The sequence below is a fragment of the Phragmites australis genome, chromosome 17 (assembly GCF_958298935.1).
Source record: "Phragmites australis chromosome 17, lpPhrAust1.1, whole genome shotgun sequence".
Taxonomy (NCBI): Eukaryota; Viridiplantae; Streptophyta; class Magnoliopsida; order Poales; family Poaceae; genus Phragmites; species Phragmites australis.
The window spans coordinates 29,019,074-29,039,141 of record NC_084937.1 but is presented as its reverse complement, the minus strand read 5'-3'; the positions used below and the strand labels follow the sequence as shown (position 1 = coordinate 29,039,141).

The 20,068-nt window shown below is 41.9% G+C and overlaps 3 protein-coding genes and 1 long non-coding RNA gene across 6 annotated transcripts; 1 reads left to right on the top strand and 3 right to left on the bottom strand.

The window, feature by feature from the left end:
* Positions 1 to 908: 908 nt before the first annotated feature.
* On the bottom strand, positions 909 to 5,261 carry LOC133897098 (uncharacterized). Of its 3 annotated transcripts, none has more exons than XM_062337673.1 (4): positions 5,100 to 5,261; positions 3,907 to 4,274; positions 3,147 to 3,263; positions 909 to 3,054 (listed from the first exon to the last, which is right to left on the bottom strand). In XM_062337673.1, the coding sequence occupies exons 2-4, from the start codon at positions 4,195 to 4,197 to the stop codon at positions 1,189 to 1,191; spliced, it is 2,274 nt and encodes a 757-aa protein (XP_062193657.1). In that variant the 5' UTR covers positions 4,198 to 4,274; positions 5,100 to 5,261; the 3' UTR covers positions 909 to 1,188. The 3 variants fall into 3 exon arrangements, with proteins under 3 accessions (XP_062193657.1, XP_062193658.1, XP_062193656.1); XM_062337674.1 differs by lacking the exon at positions 5,100 to 5,261 and adding an exon at positions 4,686 to 5,093; XM_062337672.1 differs by lacking the exon at positions 5,100 to 5,261 and having other exon boundaries at positions 3,907 to 5,093.
* Positions 5,262 to 5,867: 606 nt separating this feature from the next.
* LOC133897112 (uncharacterized) lies at positions 5,868 to 6,511 on the top strand. Its single transcript, XR_009905852.1, has 2 exons — positions 5,868 to 6,248; positions 6,333 to 6,511. It is a non-coding gene; the product is annotated as an uncharacterized LOC133897112 (long non-coding RNA).
* LOC133897103 (ruBisCO large subunit-binding protein subunit alpha-like) lies at positions 6,441 to 10,949 on the bottom strand. Its single transcript, XM_062337677.1, has 8 exons — positions 10,507 to 10,949; positions 9,592 to 9,713; positions 9,318 to 9,525; positions 8,770 to 8,915; positions 8,249 to 8,555; positions 7,689 to 7,939; positions 7,304 to 7,504; positions 6,441 to 7,178 (listed from the first exon to the last, which is right to left on the bottom strand). Exons 1-8 carry the CDS (start codon positions 10,724 to 10,726, stop codon positions 6,864 to 6,866), a joined length of 1,770 nt encoding a protein of 589 aa, XP_062193661.1. The 5' UTR covers positions 10,727 to 10,949; the 3' UTR covers positions 6,441 to 6,863.
* A 515-nt stretch (positions 10,950 to 11,464) lies between these two features.
* Positions 11,465 to 16,540, bottom strand: LOC133897101 (probable protein S-acyltransferase 19). The gene is made up of 9 exons (XM_062337676.1): positions 16,271 to 16,540; positions 15,029 to 15,142; positions 14,538 to 14,939; positions 14,389 to 14,457; positions 14,241 to 14,312; positions 13,998 to 14,123; positions 13,245 to 13,325; positions 12,975 to 13,163; positions 11,465 to 12,796 (listed from the first exon to the last, which is right to left on the bottom strand). Exons 1-9 carry the CDS (start codon positions 16,313 to 16,315, stop codon positions 11,807 to 11,809), a joined length of 2,088 nt encoding a protein of 695 aa, XP_062193660.1. The 5' UTR covers positions 16,316 to 16,540; the 3' UTR covers positions 11,465 to 11,806.
* Between the last annotated feature and the right edge of the window lie 3,528 nt (positions 16,541 to 20,068).

Sequence of the window (20,068 nt, the reverse complement as noted above, 5' to 3'; positions counted from 1 at the left end):
TCCACACCTTTCACGCAAGACGCAACAGCATTGATAGGCACAAAAATTCAGGAATATCAGCATTCTTTTTAGGGATAAATGCAAAAACCCCCCCAAAAGTCACTTGGATTTTGACTTTCCCCCCAAAAGTTGTTTTGTTGCAAAAAACCCCCCAAAGGTTTGATTTTGTTGCAAAAACACCCCTAAAAATTCAAAAAAATTTAAAACAAATCACAAAAAATTCTAAAAAAAACTAGAGACAATTATAAGACCTTTTGTGAAATTTGTTTTCAAAAATAATATCCTTTGCATCATATTTCATAGAGAGTAAGTTTGAAAAAAAAGAAAAACGTGCAACTCATTTATTAATTCGAGTTAAATGCATAGTTAATTATTTACTAATCCAAAAATCATGAAACAAAATTTTTTAGTCTTCTTACATGATCCTCTATCTTGTAAAAATACATAAAATCTTGAAATAGTTATTGTAACGTGCAGGATTCAGTAGATGGGTTGCAGATAGATTAATTCATAACTAATCCATAACACCCCCAAAATTAGTGAAACCACTTTTATTAGTTTACTTAAATAATTATTTGTGTAGGAAAAATAATGGTAGACATGACAAATTTAAAATAACATGAGTTAATAAATGAGCTGCATATTTTTCTTTTTTTTCCAAACTTTCTCTCCATGAAATATGATGCAAAGGATATTATTTTTGAAAACAAATTTCACAGAAGGTCTTAGAATTGTCTCTAGTTTTTTTTAGAATTTTTTTAATAATTTTTTTATTTTTTTGAATTTTTAGGGGGTTTTTTGCAACAAAGTCAAACTTTTGGAGGGCTTTTTGCAACAAAACAACTTTTGGGGGGAAAAGTCAAAATCCAAGTGACTTTTGGGGGGTTTTTTGCAGTTTTCCCTTCTTTTTACTGAGACGGCAAGGGCACATGGTTTCATTACAAGGAATCGTCTTTGGTAATGCATTACGAGACCCATGCAGATTAAGTTCTATGAAAAGTGGAACAAGACCGAGTTAGTCACCCTTCCAACACTACCCTTTCCCCAAAAAACACAAAATATCAGGCACTAGTTGCCCGTAACAACTTCTGTCTTGTACTGCTATACCGGAATGGTGAGGATTCATTTTCAGCTGCTACAGCAGTAGTATGCTGCCATTGTCAATTGTACTTGGGTGTGGTGCTCCCATCAGAGTTCACCACGAATGCTTGATATAGCCTCTTTAGAGTCGTTAGGTTTCCCAGTTGTGTGCTTGCCAAGTGCTTGCAACAACGAGGATGTCTGACCAAGAATTATCTGCAGTTCCGATTCATCCATCGTATTCAACTCCGCGACATAAAAATCAACTGAAACCTTTTGTGCAGGTGCACCATTGTCGAAGGATAGATCCTGTTCTTTGATTGTCTCCATCATATTTGAGCAGTTTGGCTTGTTTGCTTCTGCTTCACTCAGTTTTTCTGTTTGTGTCTTGATAAGAACACTAGGACGTACTGCAATACTATTATCCTCCTCTGCTGGATCACTGTCTACCGATGCAGGTATGTTTAGGTCAATGTCAAAATGGTTTCCACCAACTTCCGGATGGTTATGCTTCCTTTCCTGTATTTGATTTCCTTCAGCCTCTTTTCCAGCACTAGTAGAAGCATTACTTTCTCCAAAGGAAGGGCGCACAAGCTTTCTTCTCTTCACTCTCCCACCAATTTCCTTTCCCAAATTTGTATCCCCCTTCTGTGCTTCGCTGCGTCTCTTGAAGTTCAACAAGGGAGGTTGTGGCTCTGTGTTTTCTCCTGCTTCTGCTTCTAACTCTACCTGACTTGGCAGGTCCAGCTCAGAATGAGAATAGGGTCTGTCGGTATCTTGCTCCCTGATCAAGTGTCCGCCAACACCATCTGCAACCGGTCCATTCTTGTTACTCCATTGTATTGCTTTCTGAGAAAGAAGAGAAACCAATTGACTGAGTGTAGGATCTGTGGCCACTTGAGAAGGTGGTTGCTGGCCCCATGATAAGCGAGAAAATACACTGCTTTTGAGACGGCTACAAAGAACTTTTGTGTTGTTTTCAGCTCCTATAGCATGTTTTGTATGTCGTGGATCTGGCATGTCGACTCCAATATCATTTTCAAGATCTGATGAATTTGAGGCACTGCTATGGATACCATGTTTCATCTGATCATTTTCAAAGTCTTCATTGCAATCAGGCAATGAAATGTAATCAGGACAACCATTTTTCTGCTGATCAATTGCAGATACTGCATTCCCTCCATATTTAGGAACTTCAGGGCTTAACTTCACAGATGGTAGGGCTTTTCCTTCACTAAAACGCTGACGCTCATATGCATAAATCTCATCATGTGCACTAAAATGACGTTGTTTGATGCAGATATCGTAATGCTCCTGGTAGTCAGCGTTGCCTTGTGGATTTGCAAGAGATAAGTGAGGGTATGAAGGGGCCTTCGGAGTAGAAGTAAAACTCACATGGTTCCTATCTCCATAAGTTGGGTTCTGAGTCACATATCCTGAAGGTATCAAGCTACTGTGTACATAGCCATGAGATGATGGATACGACTGTTTTGCAACAAATTTAGCTCTCGCTGTTGGATTCTGAATTAGATGTCCAGAAGAAAAGATTTTGTGTTGATGGTTCTGAGGTAATGGATATAATCGACTGCCAACCAACTGGTGGTGTCTAGTAGAGCAAGGAGCAGATACTTGAGTTGAAACACCATCTGTTAGGTCATGACAGCTGTGCATGGGAGCAATTTGGGCTCCAAAATTTTCAGTTCCCAAGGGCATTGATGTGCTTGGGTGTACCTCCACACTAGGTGGTACACCTGTGTGCATGTTTGTATGAGTAGAGTATTTTCTTCCAAATGCTGAAATGTCAGGAATCAAAAGGTCTGACTGATCACTGGAATGAGGAACATTTGGAGTCAAGCTTCTTTTATCTGGTGTCCCTTTACTGGAGTGTTTTGTTTCCAAACTCTCATTTTTTGAATAGTTGCGAAGAGGGCGCTCTACCTTCCTGTCATCAAACAACTCGTATAGCCGAACAACCTGCAGTAGAAGTTTCCATTGTTAGCCTTGCAATCAGAAGATTCGTGAAGTCCAATTATAAGATTTTGTATTAAAGTAGTAGTAAAGCAAACCTGGTTGAAGGAAAGGTCAAAGTAGAACTTCCTTGGCAAATAGTAGTTCTTTTCTATGGCAGGAAAAAACTCATCTTCATTTAGTGGTCTGCACTTCCAAATAATATTGATGCGAACCTAGGGGAAAACAACAACTCAAACTGAATGATTAGTATTTATCATAATATTATCTTTATAAATAGGTGAAATTCACATAGAAGACAATGAACAGTTCCTACTTCCTAGAATCAACTCTTACAAACAATTAACTATAGTCTTTAACATGTTCAATTACAAGTGGTGTTTCCATACTTGGACCACTGGCTAGTAGTCGATGCAGTTTCTCAACAAGATTTTTTTTACATTTTTAAGTGCATAGGCAGTGAAAACCATGAGGTAGCATGTAAAACACAAGGCATTTGTCATATTTTTAATGAGAATCTCCATAGGCGGCTGGAAAAAACCACCCATTGGGATCACAGAACTATAAACCTAATCTATTGGGTGCTAATATTCTTTGCATGTTAACTCTGATACCATTCCATAAAAAAAACTCTGATCCCATTCATTTACACACAAAAATCACAAGTCATCATATACCTTTGATTTGAACAGTTAAATCGAACTACAAGAAAATAACAAGTATCACATTCAAATCATCCAACATAACTCTTGTGTGACAAGATTAAAATATATTTCGTCATCAAAAGGGGGGTTGTTTACCATGACGGAGCCATAACATGACAGATTAATCAAGGAGCACATGTTAGCTGTGAATTACCTGCGTGGGATATGAACGTTGAATTGACTGAAATGCGCTTTTGTCAATATTCAGCCCTCCATCAGAGGCAGCCTCAAAGACCCCATAAAGCTTACGCAGAGTATGGTCAAAAAGAAACAAAGGCATCCCTTTTTTGACATTGTTGACAAAGGATGCATACTCTAACGGCAGTCCGAAAATGTTTTTTTGGAAGCATTGTTCCCTTGTGACAGTGTTGGACATGAAGATAGCTCCTGCCATGGCGCTGGCAGCATCTTGTCTAAAGGACAATGCAGGCATGTCTCGCCTCATTCCTGACAGATCGACCTTGCACACGCAGAGGTGAAATCAATGACAATCAATTGTCCATGGCACGAATTTGGTTACACCTGATAGAGAAACTCATACATGGAGCGCACAATGTTAAAGCAGTGAGGTTGCAGACAAGTTAAAAGTACCTATAGCATTATATGAAACGAAGTAAAAAAATCTGGCGTTTAACCAAGTAAAAGAAAAGGCGAAAGGAAGATGAAAGGGCAAATCAAGGTGGCCAGCCAGAATATACTACTAGTGCTTTTGCCATCGAACTGGACCACAAGTCCACAACAAGTACAAAAGTTCCTTTTCTCTTTTTTAATATTAAAATATATCTACCACAGCAGGGGAAAACCCTACTGTATGCCCTATAAAAAAAAACAAGTACAAAAGTAGTGAGGTGATAAGAACGGCGGACAAATAGAAAAAACACAATTCTTCCCAATACAGGTTGAAAATACTTTCAATTGAAGAGTAGTACCTACCAGACGTTGGATCAAAATTGACAGTGAACATGGCAAGCAGCAGAGCAACAACACACGGGCAGGGGTTGGCAATATATCCAGTAATGGCTGTACTACTACTACTACTACTGGAGCATGGCGATCGCACAGGGAATCGACCGTGAACCGAATCATTCCGCACTAAGACTTGATGCATTGGAGGAAGACAGATTACCGGGCATTACCGATCTAAAACCCTAGAATCGGCGAGAAAGAAAGAAAAAAAAATGTAGCGATCGATCGAACGAACGACTGCTGGCTGCATCATCCTAGAGAAGAAGAAAGAGAGAAACCCCAGTAGTCTCCTAATCCAACCCCGCACCGACGGTGTGGAAGGCGCCACGACGGATGAAAAAAGCAAGGAGAACAAGCAGATAGAGGGAGGAGGGTTCGCACTCGGGGTGGGCCGCCGTCGACATCGGTGGTGAGAGACCGAAAGCAACCGCTGCAGATTTGGCGGAGTACTCCACTCCTTCAGGTAGGGCTGGATTGGATTGGATTTGGATATGGATTTGGACTGAAGCCGGGAAAGCCAAGCGGCGGACGGCAGCTGTTGTTTTGTTTATATAGGCGGCGGCGGATTTCTAATTTGTTTCATTTCATGGGGACGCGATTTTGTTTTTCAAAAAGAGAAAAAAATTTGGGATGGATTGCTTCAACCTCAACTCAAGGTTTGGCTCTTTTCTTTTATGATCCAGAAAAAAAAAAGGAAAAGGTTCGACTCTTTTCTTTTCCAATGCAAATTAAATGGGTGCGAGCAGCCTGAGATGAGAGTATATTTGTATGTGAATGTACTCCATAATTTCACATCCTTCTTTTTTTTACATACTTTTAGGCAACTTTGACTTAACTTGTAAGGCCCACGAGACAATCCATATTCTGTTATGTGAAATAACTCATGCCCCTGAATTTTTTCTTTCTATATTTTTTAAAAGAAAAAATATAAAATTATGAAGCCATTTTGGAATTTGATAAGAATAGACTCCTTCCGTCCAGTGAGCGATATTTACTTTCCGCCCGCTAAACAGGGGAGATGAGTCTATTTCTGTTGAATTCCAAAACGGTCTTATAGTTTTGTAATTTTCTTTTTTAGAAAATATAGAAAGAAAATAATTCCCATGTCCCTCCCATCAGTTCTTTCAGAAAATATAGAAAGAAAAAATATAGAAAGAAAGAACGAATGGGCCGACGCCACAGGTCTCTGTCCTTGCTGCTGCTACAGGAGGGTCTTTCTTGCAGCACAACTGCGTTCCCCTCGACGACGCGCCGAGCTCCGGCGAGCGGAAGGCGGACGCAGGAGGTTGCTTCTGCCTTATCGCGAGCTAACAGGCCCAAGTAGGCGGCGGCAAGAATCTCCTGGGACGGCAGAGCTTCGTAGGCAGACAGCGCGGGGCAGAGGAGAGGAGCACCAAGGTCAGGCGCCTGCCGTCGGAGGCGATGGCGAGGCTCCGATCCATGAGGCAGCTGCTCTTGATTGCAACATCTGCTAGTTCCTTGCTGGATGAATGATCTCATCATCCAAGCCCCTTCTTTATCTGCATTTCGGTACTTTGTTGCACCATCTTCTGTAGTGGTAGGTTGATCAATACATACACCGTAAAGCGAAGGCTAATTCATACTGATTTGCAGGTTGGGGATCAATACATCTCCTCAGCGACACCGACAGGCATCTGCCAAGCGTCGCAATGAGTAATATCAGAGCATCATCAACCAAATGTTCCTCGAGAAAAACTCGTATCAGCCAACAGGTCATACTTAAGCATAAATGTATCAAAGTACAAGGCTAAAAAATGAGCTGGCTTCTGAAATGCCACCAGATTCGCAGAGTTGTTTAGCTATCGTCTCTATCATTGCCGAATTATGCAGATATCACAATAATGCACCTAGCGCCAAAACAAGGAAGAAGAGAAAAAGGCTAAGGCTAAAATAAGGCATTTCGCTGACTTTGTTACACACATGGTTTGGCAGTTGAGACCAATGGTACTCCCTCCTAGTTGCATCAGCAAATCTTGCATCCATACCAGAACCAATAGCTCTATCTGATTATCATCTCCAAGGGGCCGCATTCTGATTCCTAGCTCGACTTATCCAATCAAGCACATCAGGGCCAAAAACGATCTACCATCGCCATTCGTTCTTCAATGGCGGCATAAGAATAGCTCAAACCTTAGCCTTTTGACTTATCTGTAATGGTGGAATGCCAGGAATTTCGGGAATGGGCGACTTTTTCTTCTTTATTTTGTCAAACATCATAGCTTGGGTCATAAGAATTAGTCCTGCAATAGAGGCAGAGTTCTGAAGCACACATCTTGCAACCCTGCATGGGTCTACCACACCAGCGTCAACAAGGTCTTCAAACTTGCCACTCATTGCGTTGTACCCAACTCGCCACTCACTGGCAAGAAGTTTCTCTACAATAGCTGAACCATCTGCCCCAGCATTGCGAGCTATTGTCATAGCAGGGACAAGAAGTGCCTAGAGCAAACATTTGACAAACTTCAGAGTTAAGATATTGTGCAATTGATGTTAGTATTCTGCAGAGAGAGAAAAAAAAAACTTCCGAGCCTGCGAAACAAGTGTCAGCGAATGAACAAACCAACCTTCCCAACTATATTTACACCGATCTTCTCTTCCGGGTCATCCACAAGATCCATGATACTGGGAATATGCTTTGATAAATGAACATATGTCACACCACCGCCAGGAGTTATGCCCTCACTAATGGCTGCAAAAGTTGCATTCTTTGCATCCTCCACTCTCAGTTTCCTATCCTCGAGTTCAGCTTCAGTGGGCGCCCCGACCTGAATAAAAATGAACTCTCTTCAAATCTCCAGAAACAAACTAACAAATTTTATATCACAACTAAAATGATTTCTGCATTATGAATTTTCTATCCTGAAAGTCTACGTAATGTATACATCAAGCTAATATCCAATGTTTAATATGAAAACTATTGGAATATATGTTTACTGAGATGTGGCGCACCTTGATAACTCCAACACCTCTTGAGAGTTTAGCAATTCTTGCAGAGAACCTCTCTTTTAGATAGGAACTTGTTGTCTCCTCCACATCTTTCTTCAATTGCATGATTCTGGCCTCAATCTCTGGTCTCATAGAAGGATGCGCAATGATAGTTGTAGATTCACTCGTTATCGTGATCTTCTGAGCCATACCTAGCTGATCAGATGTAATGCCTTGAAGACCCCAGCCAAGGTCACTAGCAAAGAAATCTGCACCTATTTAATTGAAGAAAAATACTCAGGGACCTAACAGAACTACATGATTTCAAATCAGACAAATTGCAAATGCAAAAATGAAGTGTAATCCTTATGATGCCACATAACACCAGTGAAAGCTACAAAGAAGGCTGAGCTTAGCAGTCCATTAGAGGAAATATGTCTTAGCGTCACAAGTAATGATTAATTGCTAAAATGTGTAAAACACCTTAAGAAATAACATCAATCTGGTAAACATATCACATACTAGCAGACCAACATCTGTACTTTAAGGTATGAAGTTTTGAAATACTAATTGTGTATATTCACCTGTCATGATAGCAATATCTTGGAGAATAGCCTTCTTTTCATCTCCCAAACCAGGGCATTTAACAACCGCAACATTTAGCAATCCATTCAGTTTGTTAAGAACCAGGGTTGAATACACTGTATGTGACACATCCTCAGCAATAATTAACAAAGGGACACTCAACTGTGTGGTCTTCTCCAGCAAAGGAAGTATCTCCTGGACTTCATTCACCCGCTGATCGGTTAAAAGGACTCTAGCATTTTCAAATTCAACGATTGCTTTGTCTTGATTTGTGATGAAATGTGGAGAAACATAACCCTTATCTATCTGCAATGATCAGATAGAGAATAATAATCTGAGCTTGCATCTCTATATTGGTGTGGACTTCCACATAGCAGGGAATGTTTCAAAGACACCTTTTGTCCTGTTAACTTGTTTGAAATAATCAAAATATGTGGCATCTGTTGACAGGCCTTGGAATTGGGATTGCATATAAACTTCAATTTTAGAGGAAAAAATATTTATGACCACATAAATGTACCTTCATCCCTTCCTGCACCTCGACTGTAGTATATATGGATGACGATGACTCGATTTTGATTATCCCATCAGGACCTATCTTCTCCAATGCATCAGCAATGAGATTGCCAACATATTCATCATTGCCAGATGATATTGTAGCAACAGCTGAAAATGAAATTCAGGGATTTACTATGGTGCCAACTGACTGGTCTGACTCTGCTGATCAGTTCAACTGAATGCATACACAAACATAACATTTCATACTTCGAGGTAATGTCTTGGAAAGGAACAAAAGAAAAAAATGTTCCTTCATCATTTCGAGTATATACAGGGTGCAGTCCCATTTTTATAAAAAAAAAATTGTGGAAAATATACCAATTTAAATTAAGTTGAGCTCCTCCTTTATATATAAATATAAAAAATAAGCACACAGTACACAACATGTGCTTCAGCTATGATAATCAGTTTAGCACCTGTCAGTAGTAGCCTAGTGGGTGTTTCTTCACTTGTCTTATTTTTGCATTTTTTTCACACATGATTCCTCACTTCACAGGAGACAAATATTACCTTTTATGTCCTCCTTTGTACTCACTGGGATACATTTAGTCTTCAAGATCTTAATCAGTTCATGAACAGCTTTGTCAATACCCTTTCCCAAGGCAACTGGGTTAGCACCAGTGGCAACTGCCAACAACCCAAGATTGATGATTTCTCGGGCCAAAACAATTGCTGTTGTTGTTCCATCGCCAACAGAACTATTTGTCTTGGATGCTATCTGCCCAACACATTTGCGGTGAACAAGAAGCAATGATACTAAACCAACTTAAGGATACAAGACTACCTCTTGAAGTAGCATGGCACCCGCATGCTCAAGTGCATTTGGAAGTTCTATGGCCTTGGCAATTGTGACACCATCATTAATTACTTTAGGGACATCATCTTGGTCGATAACAACATTCCTCCCTGCAACAAACTTTTGAGTTTTCAACAATCAATAGCACTACTAGACAAACAAACAGATTATTCAGGAGCACCTGCACCGCTCAGATGCTCCAAATGTTACACCTTTGACAATTAAGAGCGACGAAAAGGGCATGCTTTCGCCTTCATATGACCAAGGAACAAGTACATTAAGTCACCGTGAATTTATCTCGTTACAAGAAAAAAAATCCATTGGAAGCACTGGATGACACTACCGAGCGACGAAAAGGGCATGCTTTGGCCTTCATATGACCAAGGAACAAGTACATTAAGTCACCGTGAATTCATCTCGTTACAAGAAAAAAAAATCCATTGGAAGCACTGGATGACACTACCGTATTTGCAAGAAATCGGCAGCTGGATGACAGAATTTACAATACTTAAAAAAAAATCTGAGTTTGGAGTAACTTGACAAACATGTAACGAAATTGGAGATTCTTGGGGAGGAACATAGCAAAAGAAGGTAAGTGGCCTGAATTTTGAAGTAGCTACTCTATAACAAAATAACACCCAAATACCATGACTCTGTCGGATTGGTGGCACCAAATGTTCTTAAGATAAACAGCATCGTGTGCAGTTAACCCAACATTCTAGGTCCAAATTGCACCGAAGTACCCAGCTAAAAAAATTAAAACAACATAAAGGCAAATTGGAACTCCGTTCGTCATTTCCCCAGCAAGATGCACACTAACTGGAACAAAATTGAGATGGTACAGCAGAAGAGAAGGCGCACCAAGCATATCAAACACAGAGAAGAAGCAAGCAAAACCCTCACCTTTGGGACCGAGAGTGACCGCAACGGCGTCGGCAAGCTTGTCGATGCCGGCGGCAAGCCCGCGGCGGCAGGCCTCACCCGTAGATATGACCTTGACGTCTGCCCGCACCACCAGACGGCGGCGGACCCTGGCCGGCTTAGGTAGCCTACACGGCCATTTCGGTACCAGCTGCGCGGGGGAGTAGAAGGCAGCGGTGGCGGCGAAGGCGGTCAGAGACATGAGGCAGCGGAGAAATCAGAAATTGGGTACGTCCAGGGCCGAGGAGTGGTCTCCAGCCGCCGGTGAGGATCCGAGGGGCCAAGTGGGCGCGGGCAGCTCGGCGGCAGGATAGGACGGCGGCCGAGGACTCGTCTCGTTTCGGCGGGCCAGCTGCGACTTCGCGATGCGGCCGCGCGAGCTAGGAAGCTGGCTGTGCGGCGAGCCGGTGAGGTATCCTGTACCCGCGAAGGGAAGGGCGGCGCAGGCGAGGTCAAGCAATGATAGTGCAATGGTTTTAGCGAGAAGGTGAAAGGTTTTATCCGCTTGCTCCCTTTGTTTTTTACCCTTTTGAAGAGAGTGCCAATATCTGAAGTCTGAAAGACTGGCTACCGCGAGCGCCGGCCGCCGGCAAGCAGAGCAAGGGAGGGAGGGGAGGGGAGCGGTGGCGCGGCGAGCCGGTGAGGTATCCTGTACCCGCGAAGGGAAGGGCGGCGCAGGCGAGGTCAAGCAATGGTAGTGCGAGGGTTTTAGCAAGGTGAAAGGTTTTATCTGCTTGCTCCCTTTGTTTTTTACCCTTTTGAGGAGAGTGCCAATATCTGAAGTCTGAAAGACTCTGGCTACCGCAAGAACCAACACGACAAAGGCTTCAAACCATATCCAAGAATCAAGAACACCAGCAACGACGCACGACACCGGAACCTTTTACATGTCGAATATGATGGATGGCACACAGACAGTAACCGCAATGAACACTCCAAATACAAGTCAAAAGCAGGAACGATTAGCTCTTCCTATCTGTCGTGCATCAAATATCTGAATTCCTAACACGAAGGCATTTTACATCAGTCAGTTCATCGTTCTCTCAACACAGAAAAGAGTTAGCACTGATGCAATCTTTGTGCTTTGGTTATCTCATGCCAGCCGCATTTCATCTGCTTGTCCGTCTGGCAAGCCCCAGAAGAGCAGCAACCTTCCAGCTGTCGCCAGTTCTTCAGGTTGGGCGTATCAGCATCGCCGCATTGTCCTGGCTGCGCGCCGGCACTTCAGGCGAACATCAGAGCAGGAAAACTGACATCAGAGCAGGAAAACTGACGGGGTAAGTCACTTGTCAAACGGTGGATTCCTCTGGAAAGTCCCAGGTGCAAACACAGGTAGGGATCCCGTCCGCGCTCTCTCGCCCCGCATATCACGCTGGAGGGCATTAGGATCTCTACTTCCCTCAGGGTGTGTTCTTGCGGCTGACTCATTCCTCCTTTGAGCGTTGATACCAGGGGTGCTCAGAATGGGACCGCCAAAGAATATTGACTGCCCAGTATATGTCAGTCTCTCAGACGGCTGTCCTGCCGGAATCGCTGAGGATGAGGTGTTCCCAGGCGCAAGGTTTCTCCCATGGTTGCTAGGCTCGCCACTTGGGTTCACCAAGAAGCGTGGGTTTCTTGCTGCCACCTCGACACTGGGTCCTGTTTTTGTTTGTGCAGGCACTGACACATACCGACCAGCCTCTTGATCCCAAACAACAGAGGCCCTTCGGTTCTCTCGAACATAAGATGTCGCTGACTGGAACATTGGATTGGTTATTTGTGTGGTAGGAACAGGAGGCCGCACCATCCCTGGCGCCGGCTTTTCAGGAGGTGGAGGATGAGGCGCTGCACTGAACTGAGAGTGAGAGGCAAGCTTGTGGATGTGGACTGGGCTGCTTAAACTGCTTGCAGTTGGTGTGCCGGTTTCGTAGTCATCCTGGCTTGCAAGGCTTTGGGGGTATGAGTTCTGAAGTGGAGAAAGTCTCATCTCACTATTTGATTCCTTTGTGCCGCTGTAGTCAACACTCATGCTACTCCGGACGCTGGCATTGCTGCTGGAGATAGCATCACTTTCATGACCACGACGGGCATCTATCGGTCGGAGAACCGAGGATGACGCCCGAGCTTTTGCTGCAGCTTTCATTACCTCATTTCTATCCAGCTTTGCGAGGCTCCGAGCACTGATTTTGACTGCCTTCTTGGCTTTGTTTGCTCTTTCAGCATATCCAGCAGCATCAGGGTCCACGGTTGAAGGCACCATTCCGGGCTCCAAATGTGGGATCACTTCATCCTGGTTGACAGTTCCAGCATAACTAAAATTAGTATGATTGAAGGGCTGCTTCTAACATTAAAATTATATTTCTTCTAGCTTGGAGTTCTTATTAAACTTTCAAAACTGTAACATGAGCTTGTTTCATAGTCTAGCTTTCGGAAGCAACATACTTTCCCTTTAAACCAGGCAGGCTTACCTGATCAATAAATATCCTTGGAGGGGTACACCAAGCACCCTTGTGGTGAAGACCAAGTGAACTTCCGACACTGAACCCAGTTGTCGCTGAATTTGATGGGGAGTAAATGATATTTGCTCCTTCCTCATCCTCTGGAGCTGCCTCACTCATAGCTCTCATTGCAACAACATAATCGTAAGTTGTGATCCCCTGATACACAACACAGAAGAAAAATAGGTGAGAAAACAAGATAACCTTTGCACAACAGTTTCACTGGAATTGCATGCAAACCTTTCTTATCAATATCATGTGGAAGAAGAAAAGTTCCCCTAAAGGTATGCAGGCCACCAATGAAAGTAAGGTAAATATGCCCTGCATATGAGAAATTTACTATCAACCAACAGGTAAAAGAACTTTTTTTTTCTCGAACACACAAGAGAGTTGCATGTCATATTACATTAAGAAAGAGAGAGAGAGAAAGTACAACGACACCATGCCTAGCGCAAACATCCTTACAGACACAAAACCCACGCTACAACTGGGCCTAATCACCAGCAAAGCATGTGTCTACGACCAAATATACCCAGCCAGCAGGTCTTATTCTACACTAAACAGCCAGCAATTTACCAAGCTCCTTTGCACCCTCAGAACTTATTTTAATCTAAAAAAAGAACCATTTGATACTTGCACATTACCCATAAAATATGCTAGCATGTGTTTCAATAAGTGTGTCAATAATAGGTAAAAGGGCTAAGAAGATAATTCCAGGATCCTTAACAGGAATAATTACACTTCCTGAAGGTACAAAAATGTGCTACTGAGTACAAATTCCAATTGTTGTAATCTGACAAGACAGACTGCACAACGCTATTTTAAAACAAAACAATGAATTAAGTAAAAACATCATAACAAAGTATAAAAAAATTAAAGCAAGCAGTTTTGAATTTCTTCATCAGATATTGAAACTTGCTACTTTCAAAGAACTTATAGTCAAGAGGAAATTCTTACACACTACAGGATACAACTATTCAACATGCAACTTACCACAATAACAGCAAATGGAGCACGAGTCAAGCCATTCCCCAGCTTGTCTTGGATATTTCTTGATGCATTCTTATCGACAAAGCAGAGTACAATAACAGAAATGCCCGCTCCAAATTCAATTGCAAGCTGTTATACAGGAGATTGTAAGTATTTAGTAACATGCAAGGAAAGAAATAAATCCACACAAAGCCTATCGCTAAGTAAACTTAAGAAAAGGGTGTAGAGCAAATCCATTTTACATACCCAGATGAGGCTGATTGCCATCAGAGCAAGGAACGTAAAATAGTTCTTCCGCCCAACACAGTTATTTAGCCACTGCAAAGATGTACCATATCAGTTATACATAACGAAACAATAGAAGCAATACACTAGCACAGTGCAAGAAAGGCACCCGACAATGATGATCAAATCCATCCACACACTTGTCACAACTTCTGCAGTGCTTGCTGAATTTGCGAACCTGTAAAATTAGTTTTGTAAAGCAAATTGAAACAACACGAGCTAGCCAATGTTGCATGGTGAAAAGCTAAATCAATGCACCTCAGCGTTACATAATGTGCAAAACAGAGCATCTTCACCATTTTCTTGTTGCTCTGAGGCATCAGGTTTCCGGCAGTCCTCCTTGACAAACAAAGCACACAGAAGCCCACCAAGAAACCAACAGCTTGATCTTTTCTTTGGCAGTTGTGATCCTAGATTTATGTTTGCCGCCCCTATTGATGAACCTCTCTGATTAGAATGCCCATCTAGAGAGCTTCTGCAAGTCGATGTTGGGGAGTTTGTTCCAGTAGCATTGTTTGCTTTCTGGGGCAAACTCGTGCCTTCTACTCCAGCACTGTTGGTTGGTAAATTGATAAGGCCATCCTCAAACTTTGACATGATCCCAGGGTCCGCAGGGTTTATACTTGTGCATCGAATATATAGGATCAAAACCACAAATGCCTGAATGTGATGTAGGGAGGAGAAATGTCTCATGGTACCACGGTTTTTTTGTAATGATTAAAAAAAAAGTTAACGTGAGGACCACTTACCACAGGAGTATAAACACCTATCGCGATATACTCAAGGACTTGCTTTCCCAGAAATGGTGCAAAGAAGGCATAAAATGCAACCACCAGAAGGAAGAAAACCGTAATTGCAACAATCTATCAAAATAAGATGATAAGTCAGTTACCAAATTTTCTAAAAGTATTTCAGTCGGACTAGTTTGGAGCTTTTTAAACTCACAGTATGAACTATGAACCAGAAAAGTATGCTGCAGAGAAACACAATATCTACTGCACAAGAGCATAATTTTTAGTTTCCTAGAGGAAATAAACAGAAGTATGCATATCCGTGTCATCTAGGCACTAGGGCATATCATAACACCAAATACATAAGCAATACTTTCTACATGGTCAGAGTATTACAGGTAAATTATAATCCAACAAGTCTACCTTCTTAGCAAACTTCCATTGGAAAGTATCAAGTCCATGTGAATTTTGTACAGGAAGATACAAAAAAATTGTAAACTGTTAGCAATGAAGAGTGGGCACACGAATTAGTAGATAATAATATACATTTCCTTGGATCATAACACATGCAAAAGTGAGATAAAACGTCACTTGTAAAGCTTTGAGGCCCAACTGCTTGAATCTAGAAGTTATATGGAACCAAGGTCATCAATATTTGGTTTGATAAATGGTACGACCCAACCATCCGTGGAGGTGCCTGAATGCAGAATTAGAGAAAAGGTTGCAACTTTCTACACGCATTTCATCAAAACTCTTCACTGAAAAATGTGTGGAAGGACTTTGCCACTTCCAACATACCGATAACCCTCACAAACGAACAGCCCTTGTGAACTAAAACATAATCCTGCTTTGTTAGTGCTAAAAAGCCCGGCGGTTGAACAACCCTAGCGCTAGGAATCCTAACGAATCTAGCACGACTGTCATAATCTGCAAGATTTCCAGCCACTTTGTAAGAATTGCATCACAACCAGTTCGTTAAGGATTCACATTAGTCATATCTCTCCACAAAGCAGATACAGAAAGCCCGAATAATTACAAAATAAACACCCAATCACCAGCCACTAGCCTCGACAGATCTTCAAAATAGACACAAAAGGCATCAAATTTCTTGCAGCATAACCTCACAGGGATGGAATCGTGCAGCGAATTTTTATCGATACTAAACATACACGCACAAATCACACAAAGGGCTACTGATATTAGTTGCACCGATCCAAGAACAGGACGCGAGAAGGAAGAGAGTGAGATTAGTGGGTGCACCTGTAAGGTGTGGGCTGGGAGCTGCCACCCATGCTTCCTCGCCATGGCTCTCCCCTTCCTCTTCCCCTTCGTCTCCTTCCGAAGTCCCCAGATCACCACCCTTTCCCCCGGCCGGCAGGCGGCAGAAAGCAAAGGGGCGGCCTTTCCAGCGCCGTCGGGTTGGTACCCGGTAGTTCAAGTAATAACGAGGAAAGAACAAGCCTGCAGATTTTTATTGGAACCCCCTCTCTCTCTCTCTCCTTTTATTTCCCCTGTGGTGGTTTGTTGGAGAAAGATTGGGTCAGCCTTGAAGCCTGCGTTCTGGTGATTCGATCCTAAGGGGTGAGTGTGATCACACTCTCAGTGTGTTCAGTTCGGTTCAGCTAAAACTGCACAGTGAAAAGATATTCATGGTCGAGGACAGCAAACGAGGAAAGTGTGATCTCTTGTTGACATGTTAAATTTTAGGAAGCCTTTAGTTTCGCCCTCATGATTTGAGCTAAAATTTGGTAGTTCACGGATTGGTTAATATTTAGTTTCGAAAGAAGATAAGCCGGCATGCTAATGCGCAATGGGATATGATGGTGCCAAAAATCTGATTACCATGCTGCTAAGTTCTGGAAACTAAATCTAGAATACCCTGGTTTTATTGGATTTATCATCAAGAATCAATAATACGTTTCTGACGGCGATACACCTGGTTTTACTAACACAATCTCATAGTAAATCGTGACAAGAAGCATCACCAAAAAATTATATACAGCGGGTGTTACATACGCCTTTCCTATAGCACCGTTTGGATGATCACCACTTATCTCTAACATAGATCTCGTTTAGATGAAAAATTATCATGCATGCTGATTACTTGATATATATGATTAGTGTTAGATGAATTTTGTTCACCACTTTGATATTCATATTAGGGTTAGGTGATAATATCTTAGGAGGAGATGTCTGCAACATTGTACATATTTTTTCCCAATTTTCCATCTAAATACAAAAAGGCACCATGTTGCAAACTGAATTCCCACATTCATCCAAATGCAAGATACAAGTATCAAATGGACACGACGAGCCCTCAGAAAAGAGAGAAAAAGAAAAAGGAGAAAGGGGCATAAAGTTGGTGTCCTTTAATTAAGATGAGCGCTGAGCTGGTCTGGACCTTAATGGTGATGTATTGTACTGTAGTAGCACTAGAGAGTACTTAACTCCTGTGTGAGTGAGTGCATGATGATGGAACACAGGAACAGCCAGCCCTAGGTAGGTGGGGTAGGTGCGTGGGCCCCGCAAGCATCGCACGGCCAAGCTGTATTCCGCTCCGGCAGTTACGTTGCCGCCTCCGTATAAGCGCTATCATATTTTACGCTACAATACTTAAGTACTTTGTATAGTACGATTCTCGAGGAAACAAATGCTAGCTACAGTACAAGTACAAACACAATGTACATACGCATATTGAGTTCGACAGCCCAGTTTGGCCCACCGGCAAGCAGGCACGGCCCAATAAAAGCAGGTATCTTCTCTTTATTTTTTTCCTACCTTTTTCCTTTCTAAATCTTATACTTAATTTATTAATGACTTATTTTGAAACTTTTTGCCTTTCATGGGTATTCAATAATTTAAAATTTTTGGTTCAAATTTTTTTGAAACCTAATGCATGATTGTGAAGGCTTAGTTCAATTTTTTTAAATGTCTTATTCAACATTTTGTGGGATCCATTTCAACAATTTATGATACCATGCTCAATATTTTGTATACGATTTGTTGAAATAATATATTTGAATTGTTGAAATAATACATTTAGATTGTTGAATTAGTGCATTCGCATTTTTTTTAATTTTTCAAAAAGATCAAAATATAGTCATGTTGGATCTTGTTTTGTTATATTAATTATGAACTACATCACGGTTCAACAGGATTTCAAACGGTTGTACGGTTTGAGCGAAAGTGATTGAAAATTAAACTCAAAGATAATTTCCACCCTCCCATCCCACCTCAGCCAACCGTCAGTCGCCATGTGTCCGCCTAATCCAACAAACTTGTGCGCTTTCACACCCCGCCTCCATAGCAACCGTTGATTGTGGCCTGGCACGAATCTCCAACATTGACCGAGCTGAAGTCTGGAGCTGGTCAACCGACAAATAGGAATAGTGGACTATGGTGGTAGAGCTGTCTCGTGGGCCAACAACCAACTAAGGTGTGTAGATTGGGCTACCAAATATTTTTGAATTGTGGTTATTGCATCATATGAAGTTGGGACACAATCTGTATATAAGTTGCTAAAAATATTCTCCAAAATTGCTACTTCACTAGAAGTTGCAACACAGTCTACACATAAGTTGGTACCATATATTCACTAAAGTTGCTACCTCATTATAAGTTACTACGCAATTTCTTCATAAGTTGCATATGAGCCTATCCAACTGACTGCTGGGCTGTTGGGCTGCCTTTTGCTCTCCTTAGCCTGCTCTGCTCGTGAGCTAGCTAGATTCGGTTCCTTAAACAAACTAGCTACTCACTCCACTCTGAAATAAGTGTTGTTTTTTATATCGATATGATCTTTAAAATATAATTTTAATTATTATTTTTTAATATATTATTAAAACATTGTAAAAGTATACTATTATAAATATATATTTTGAGATAAATCTACTCGTATCATTTTTAAATATTCAAACATAATACATAAAAAATATTTTTAGTTAAAATTTGAAATAGTTGACTATACTAACTCAAAATAATACTTATTTTGAAGTGGAGAGAGTAAAAACTAAGCTCAGCTCGACTCAATAACGATCCGAGTCAAGTAAAGCTGGGCTCAACTCTGACCGAACTGAGCTTTTTTGTCCACCTCTAGTCCCTATCCAACTGAAGCATGTGCATTCTCTCTCTCTCTCCATCTCTTAAAAAAGTTGAAGAATGTGCGTGAATGCATTTCTCAAGAGGAGTTAAGGTACTTAGGTACGTGTTGCTGTCTTGCTGCGGTTGCTCAAAGCCAAATCTGATTGGGTTTCTTATCTCATCTTCCCCTTTGGAGGAGATTTTTCTGGTCAGGTTGTTTCCCAATTCCAAAGAGGAAACTTGTCAGTATCAGGTTTGGCAATACTATACAACCTTAGTTCGTGCAAGAACCTAGAACCTCATATCCAAAGTCCTAGGGATAGCTTCAGTAACCCAATGATATATTTCTTCTTCTTCCTCCCGAATGCCTCCACATTTAGGTACTGTTCTTATTTTCTATATTGTTTTTTCTTTAGGTTTCAGCACTGCAAGAGCACATCCACATTTTCTAATTTTAATTCTGTTTTTCCTTAAGGTTTCTTCCTCACGTGTTTCAGCAGACTATATATTTTCATTACAGACAACTAAAGCTGGAGAGTTCATTGATGACTTCCATTGAGCTGTAACATATATAAGGAAAGGTTTTCACCAACCTCTGGAGAGTTTATTGATCACTTTCCTTGAGCTGCAGTACCTGCACATTTAGGTACCTGCCAGTTGGTGTCCGGTGGCAGCGGCCGACGCTGATGAGCATCTCGCAGCAACCGACGCCGTAGGTGGTAGCGCAATTGAGCAGCCCGCCTGCCTGGTCACCAGCATCGATATCGGCGAGCGGCAGCAGCCGCATGACGACCTGCAGGGGACCGCAACGGCGAGCGAGACAAGCGTCGGCGGCATCGATCACCTGGAGATATCGATCCTAAGCTACGGACTGACTGCACCGCGCGCTTGCATCACCATGGGCGGCGGCTGATCGATTACAAACTAAACTGCATGCAACAACGCTGGTTATATTGATAGTCAGCAACTGCGAGTGAT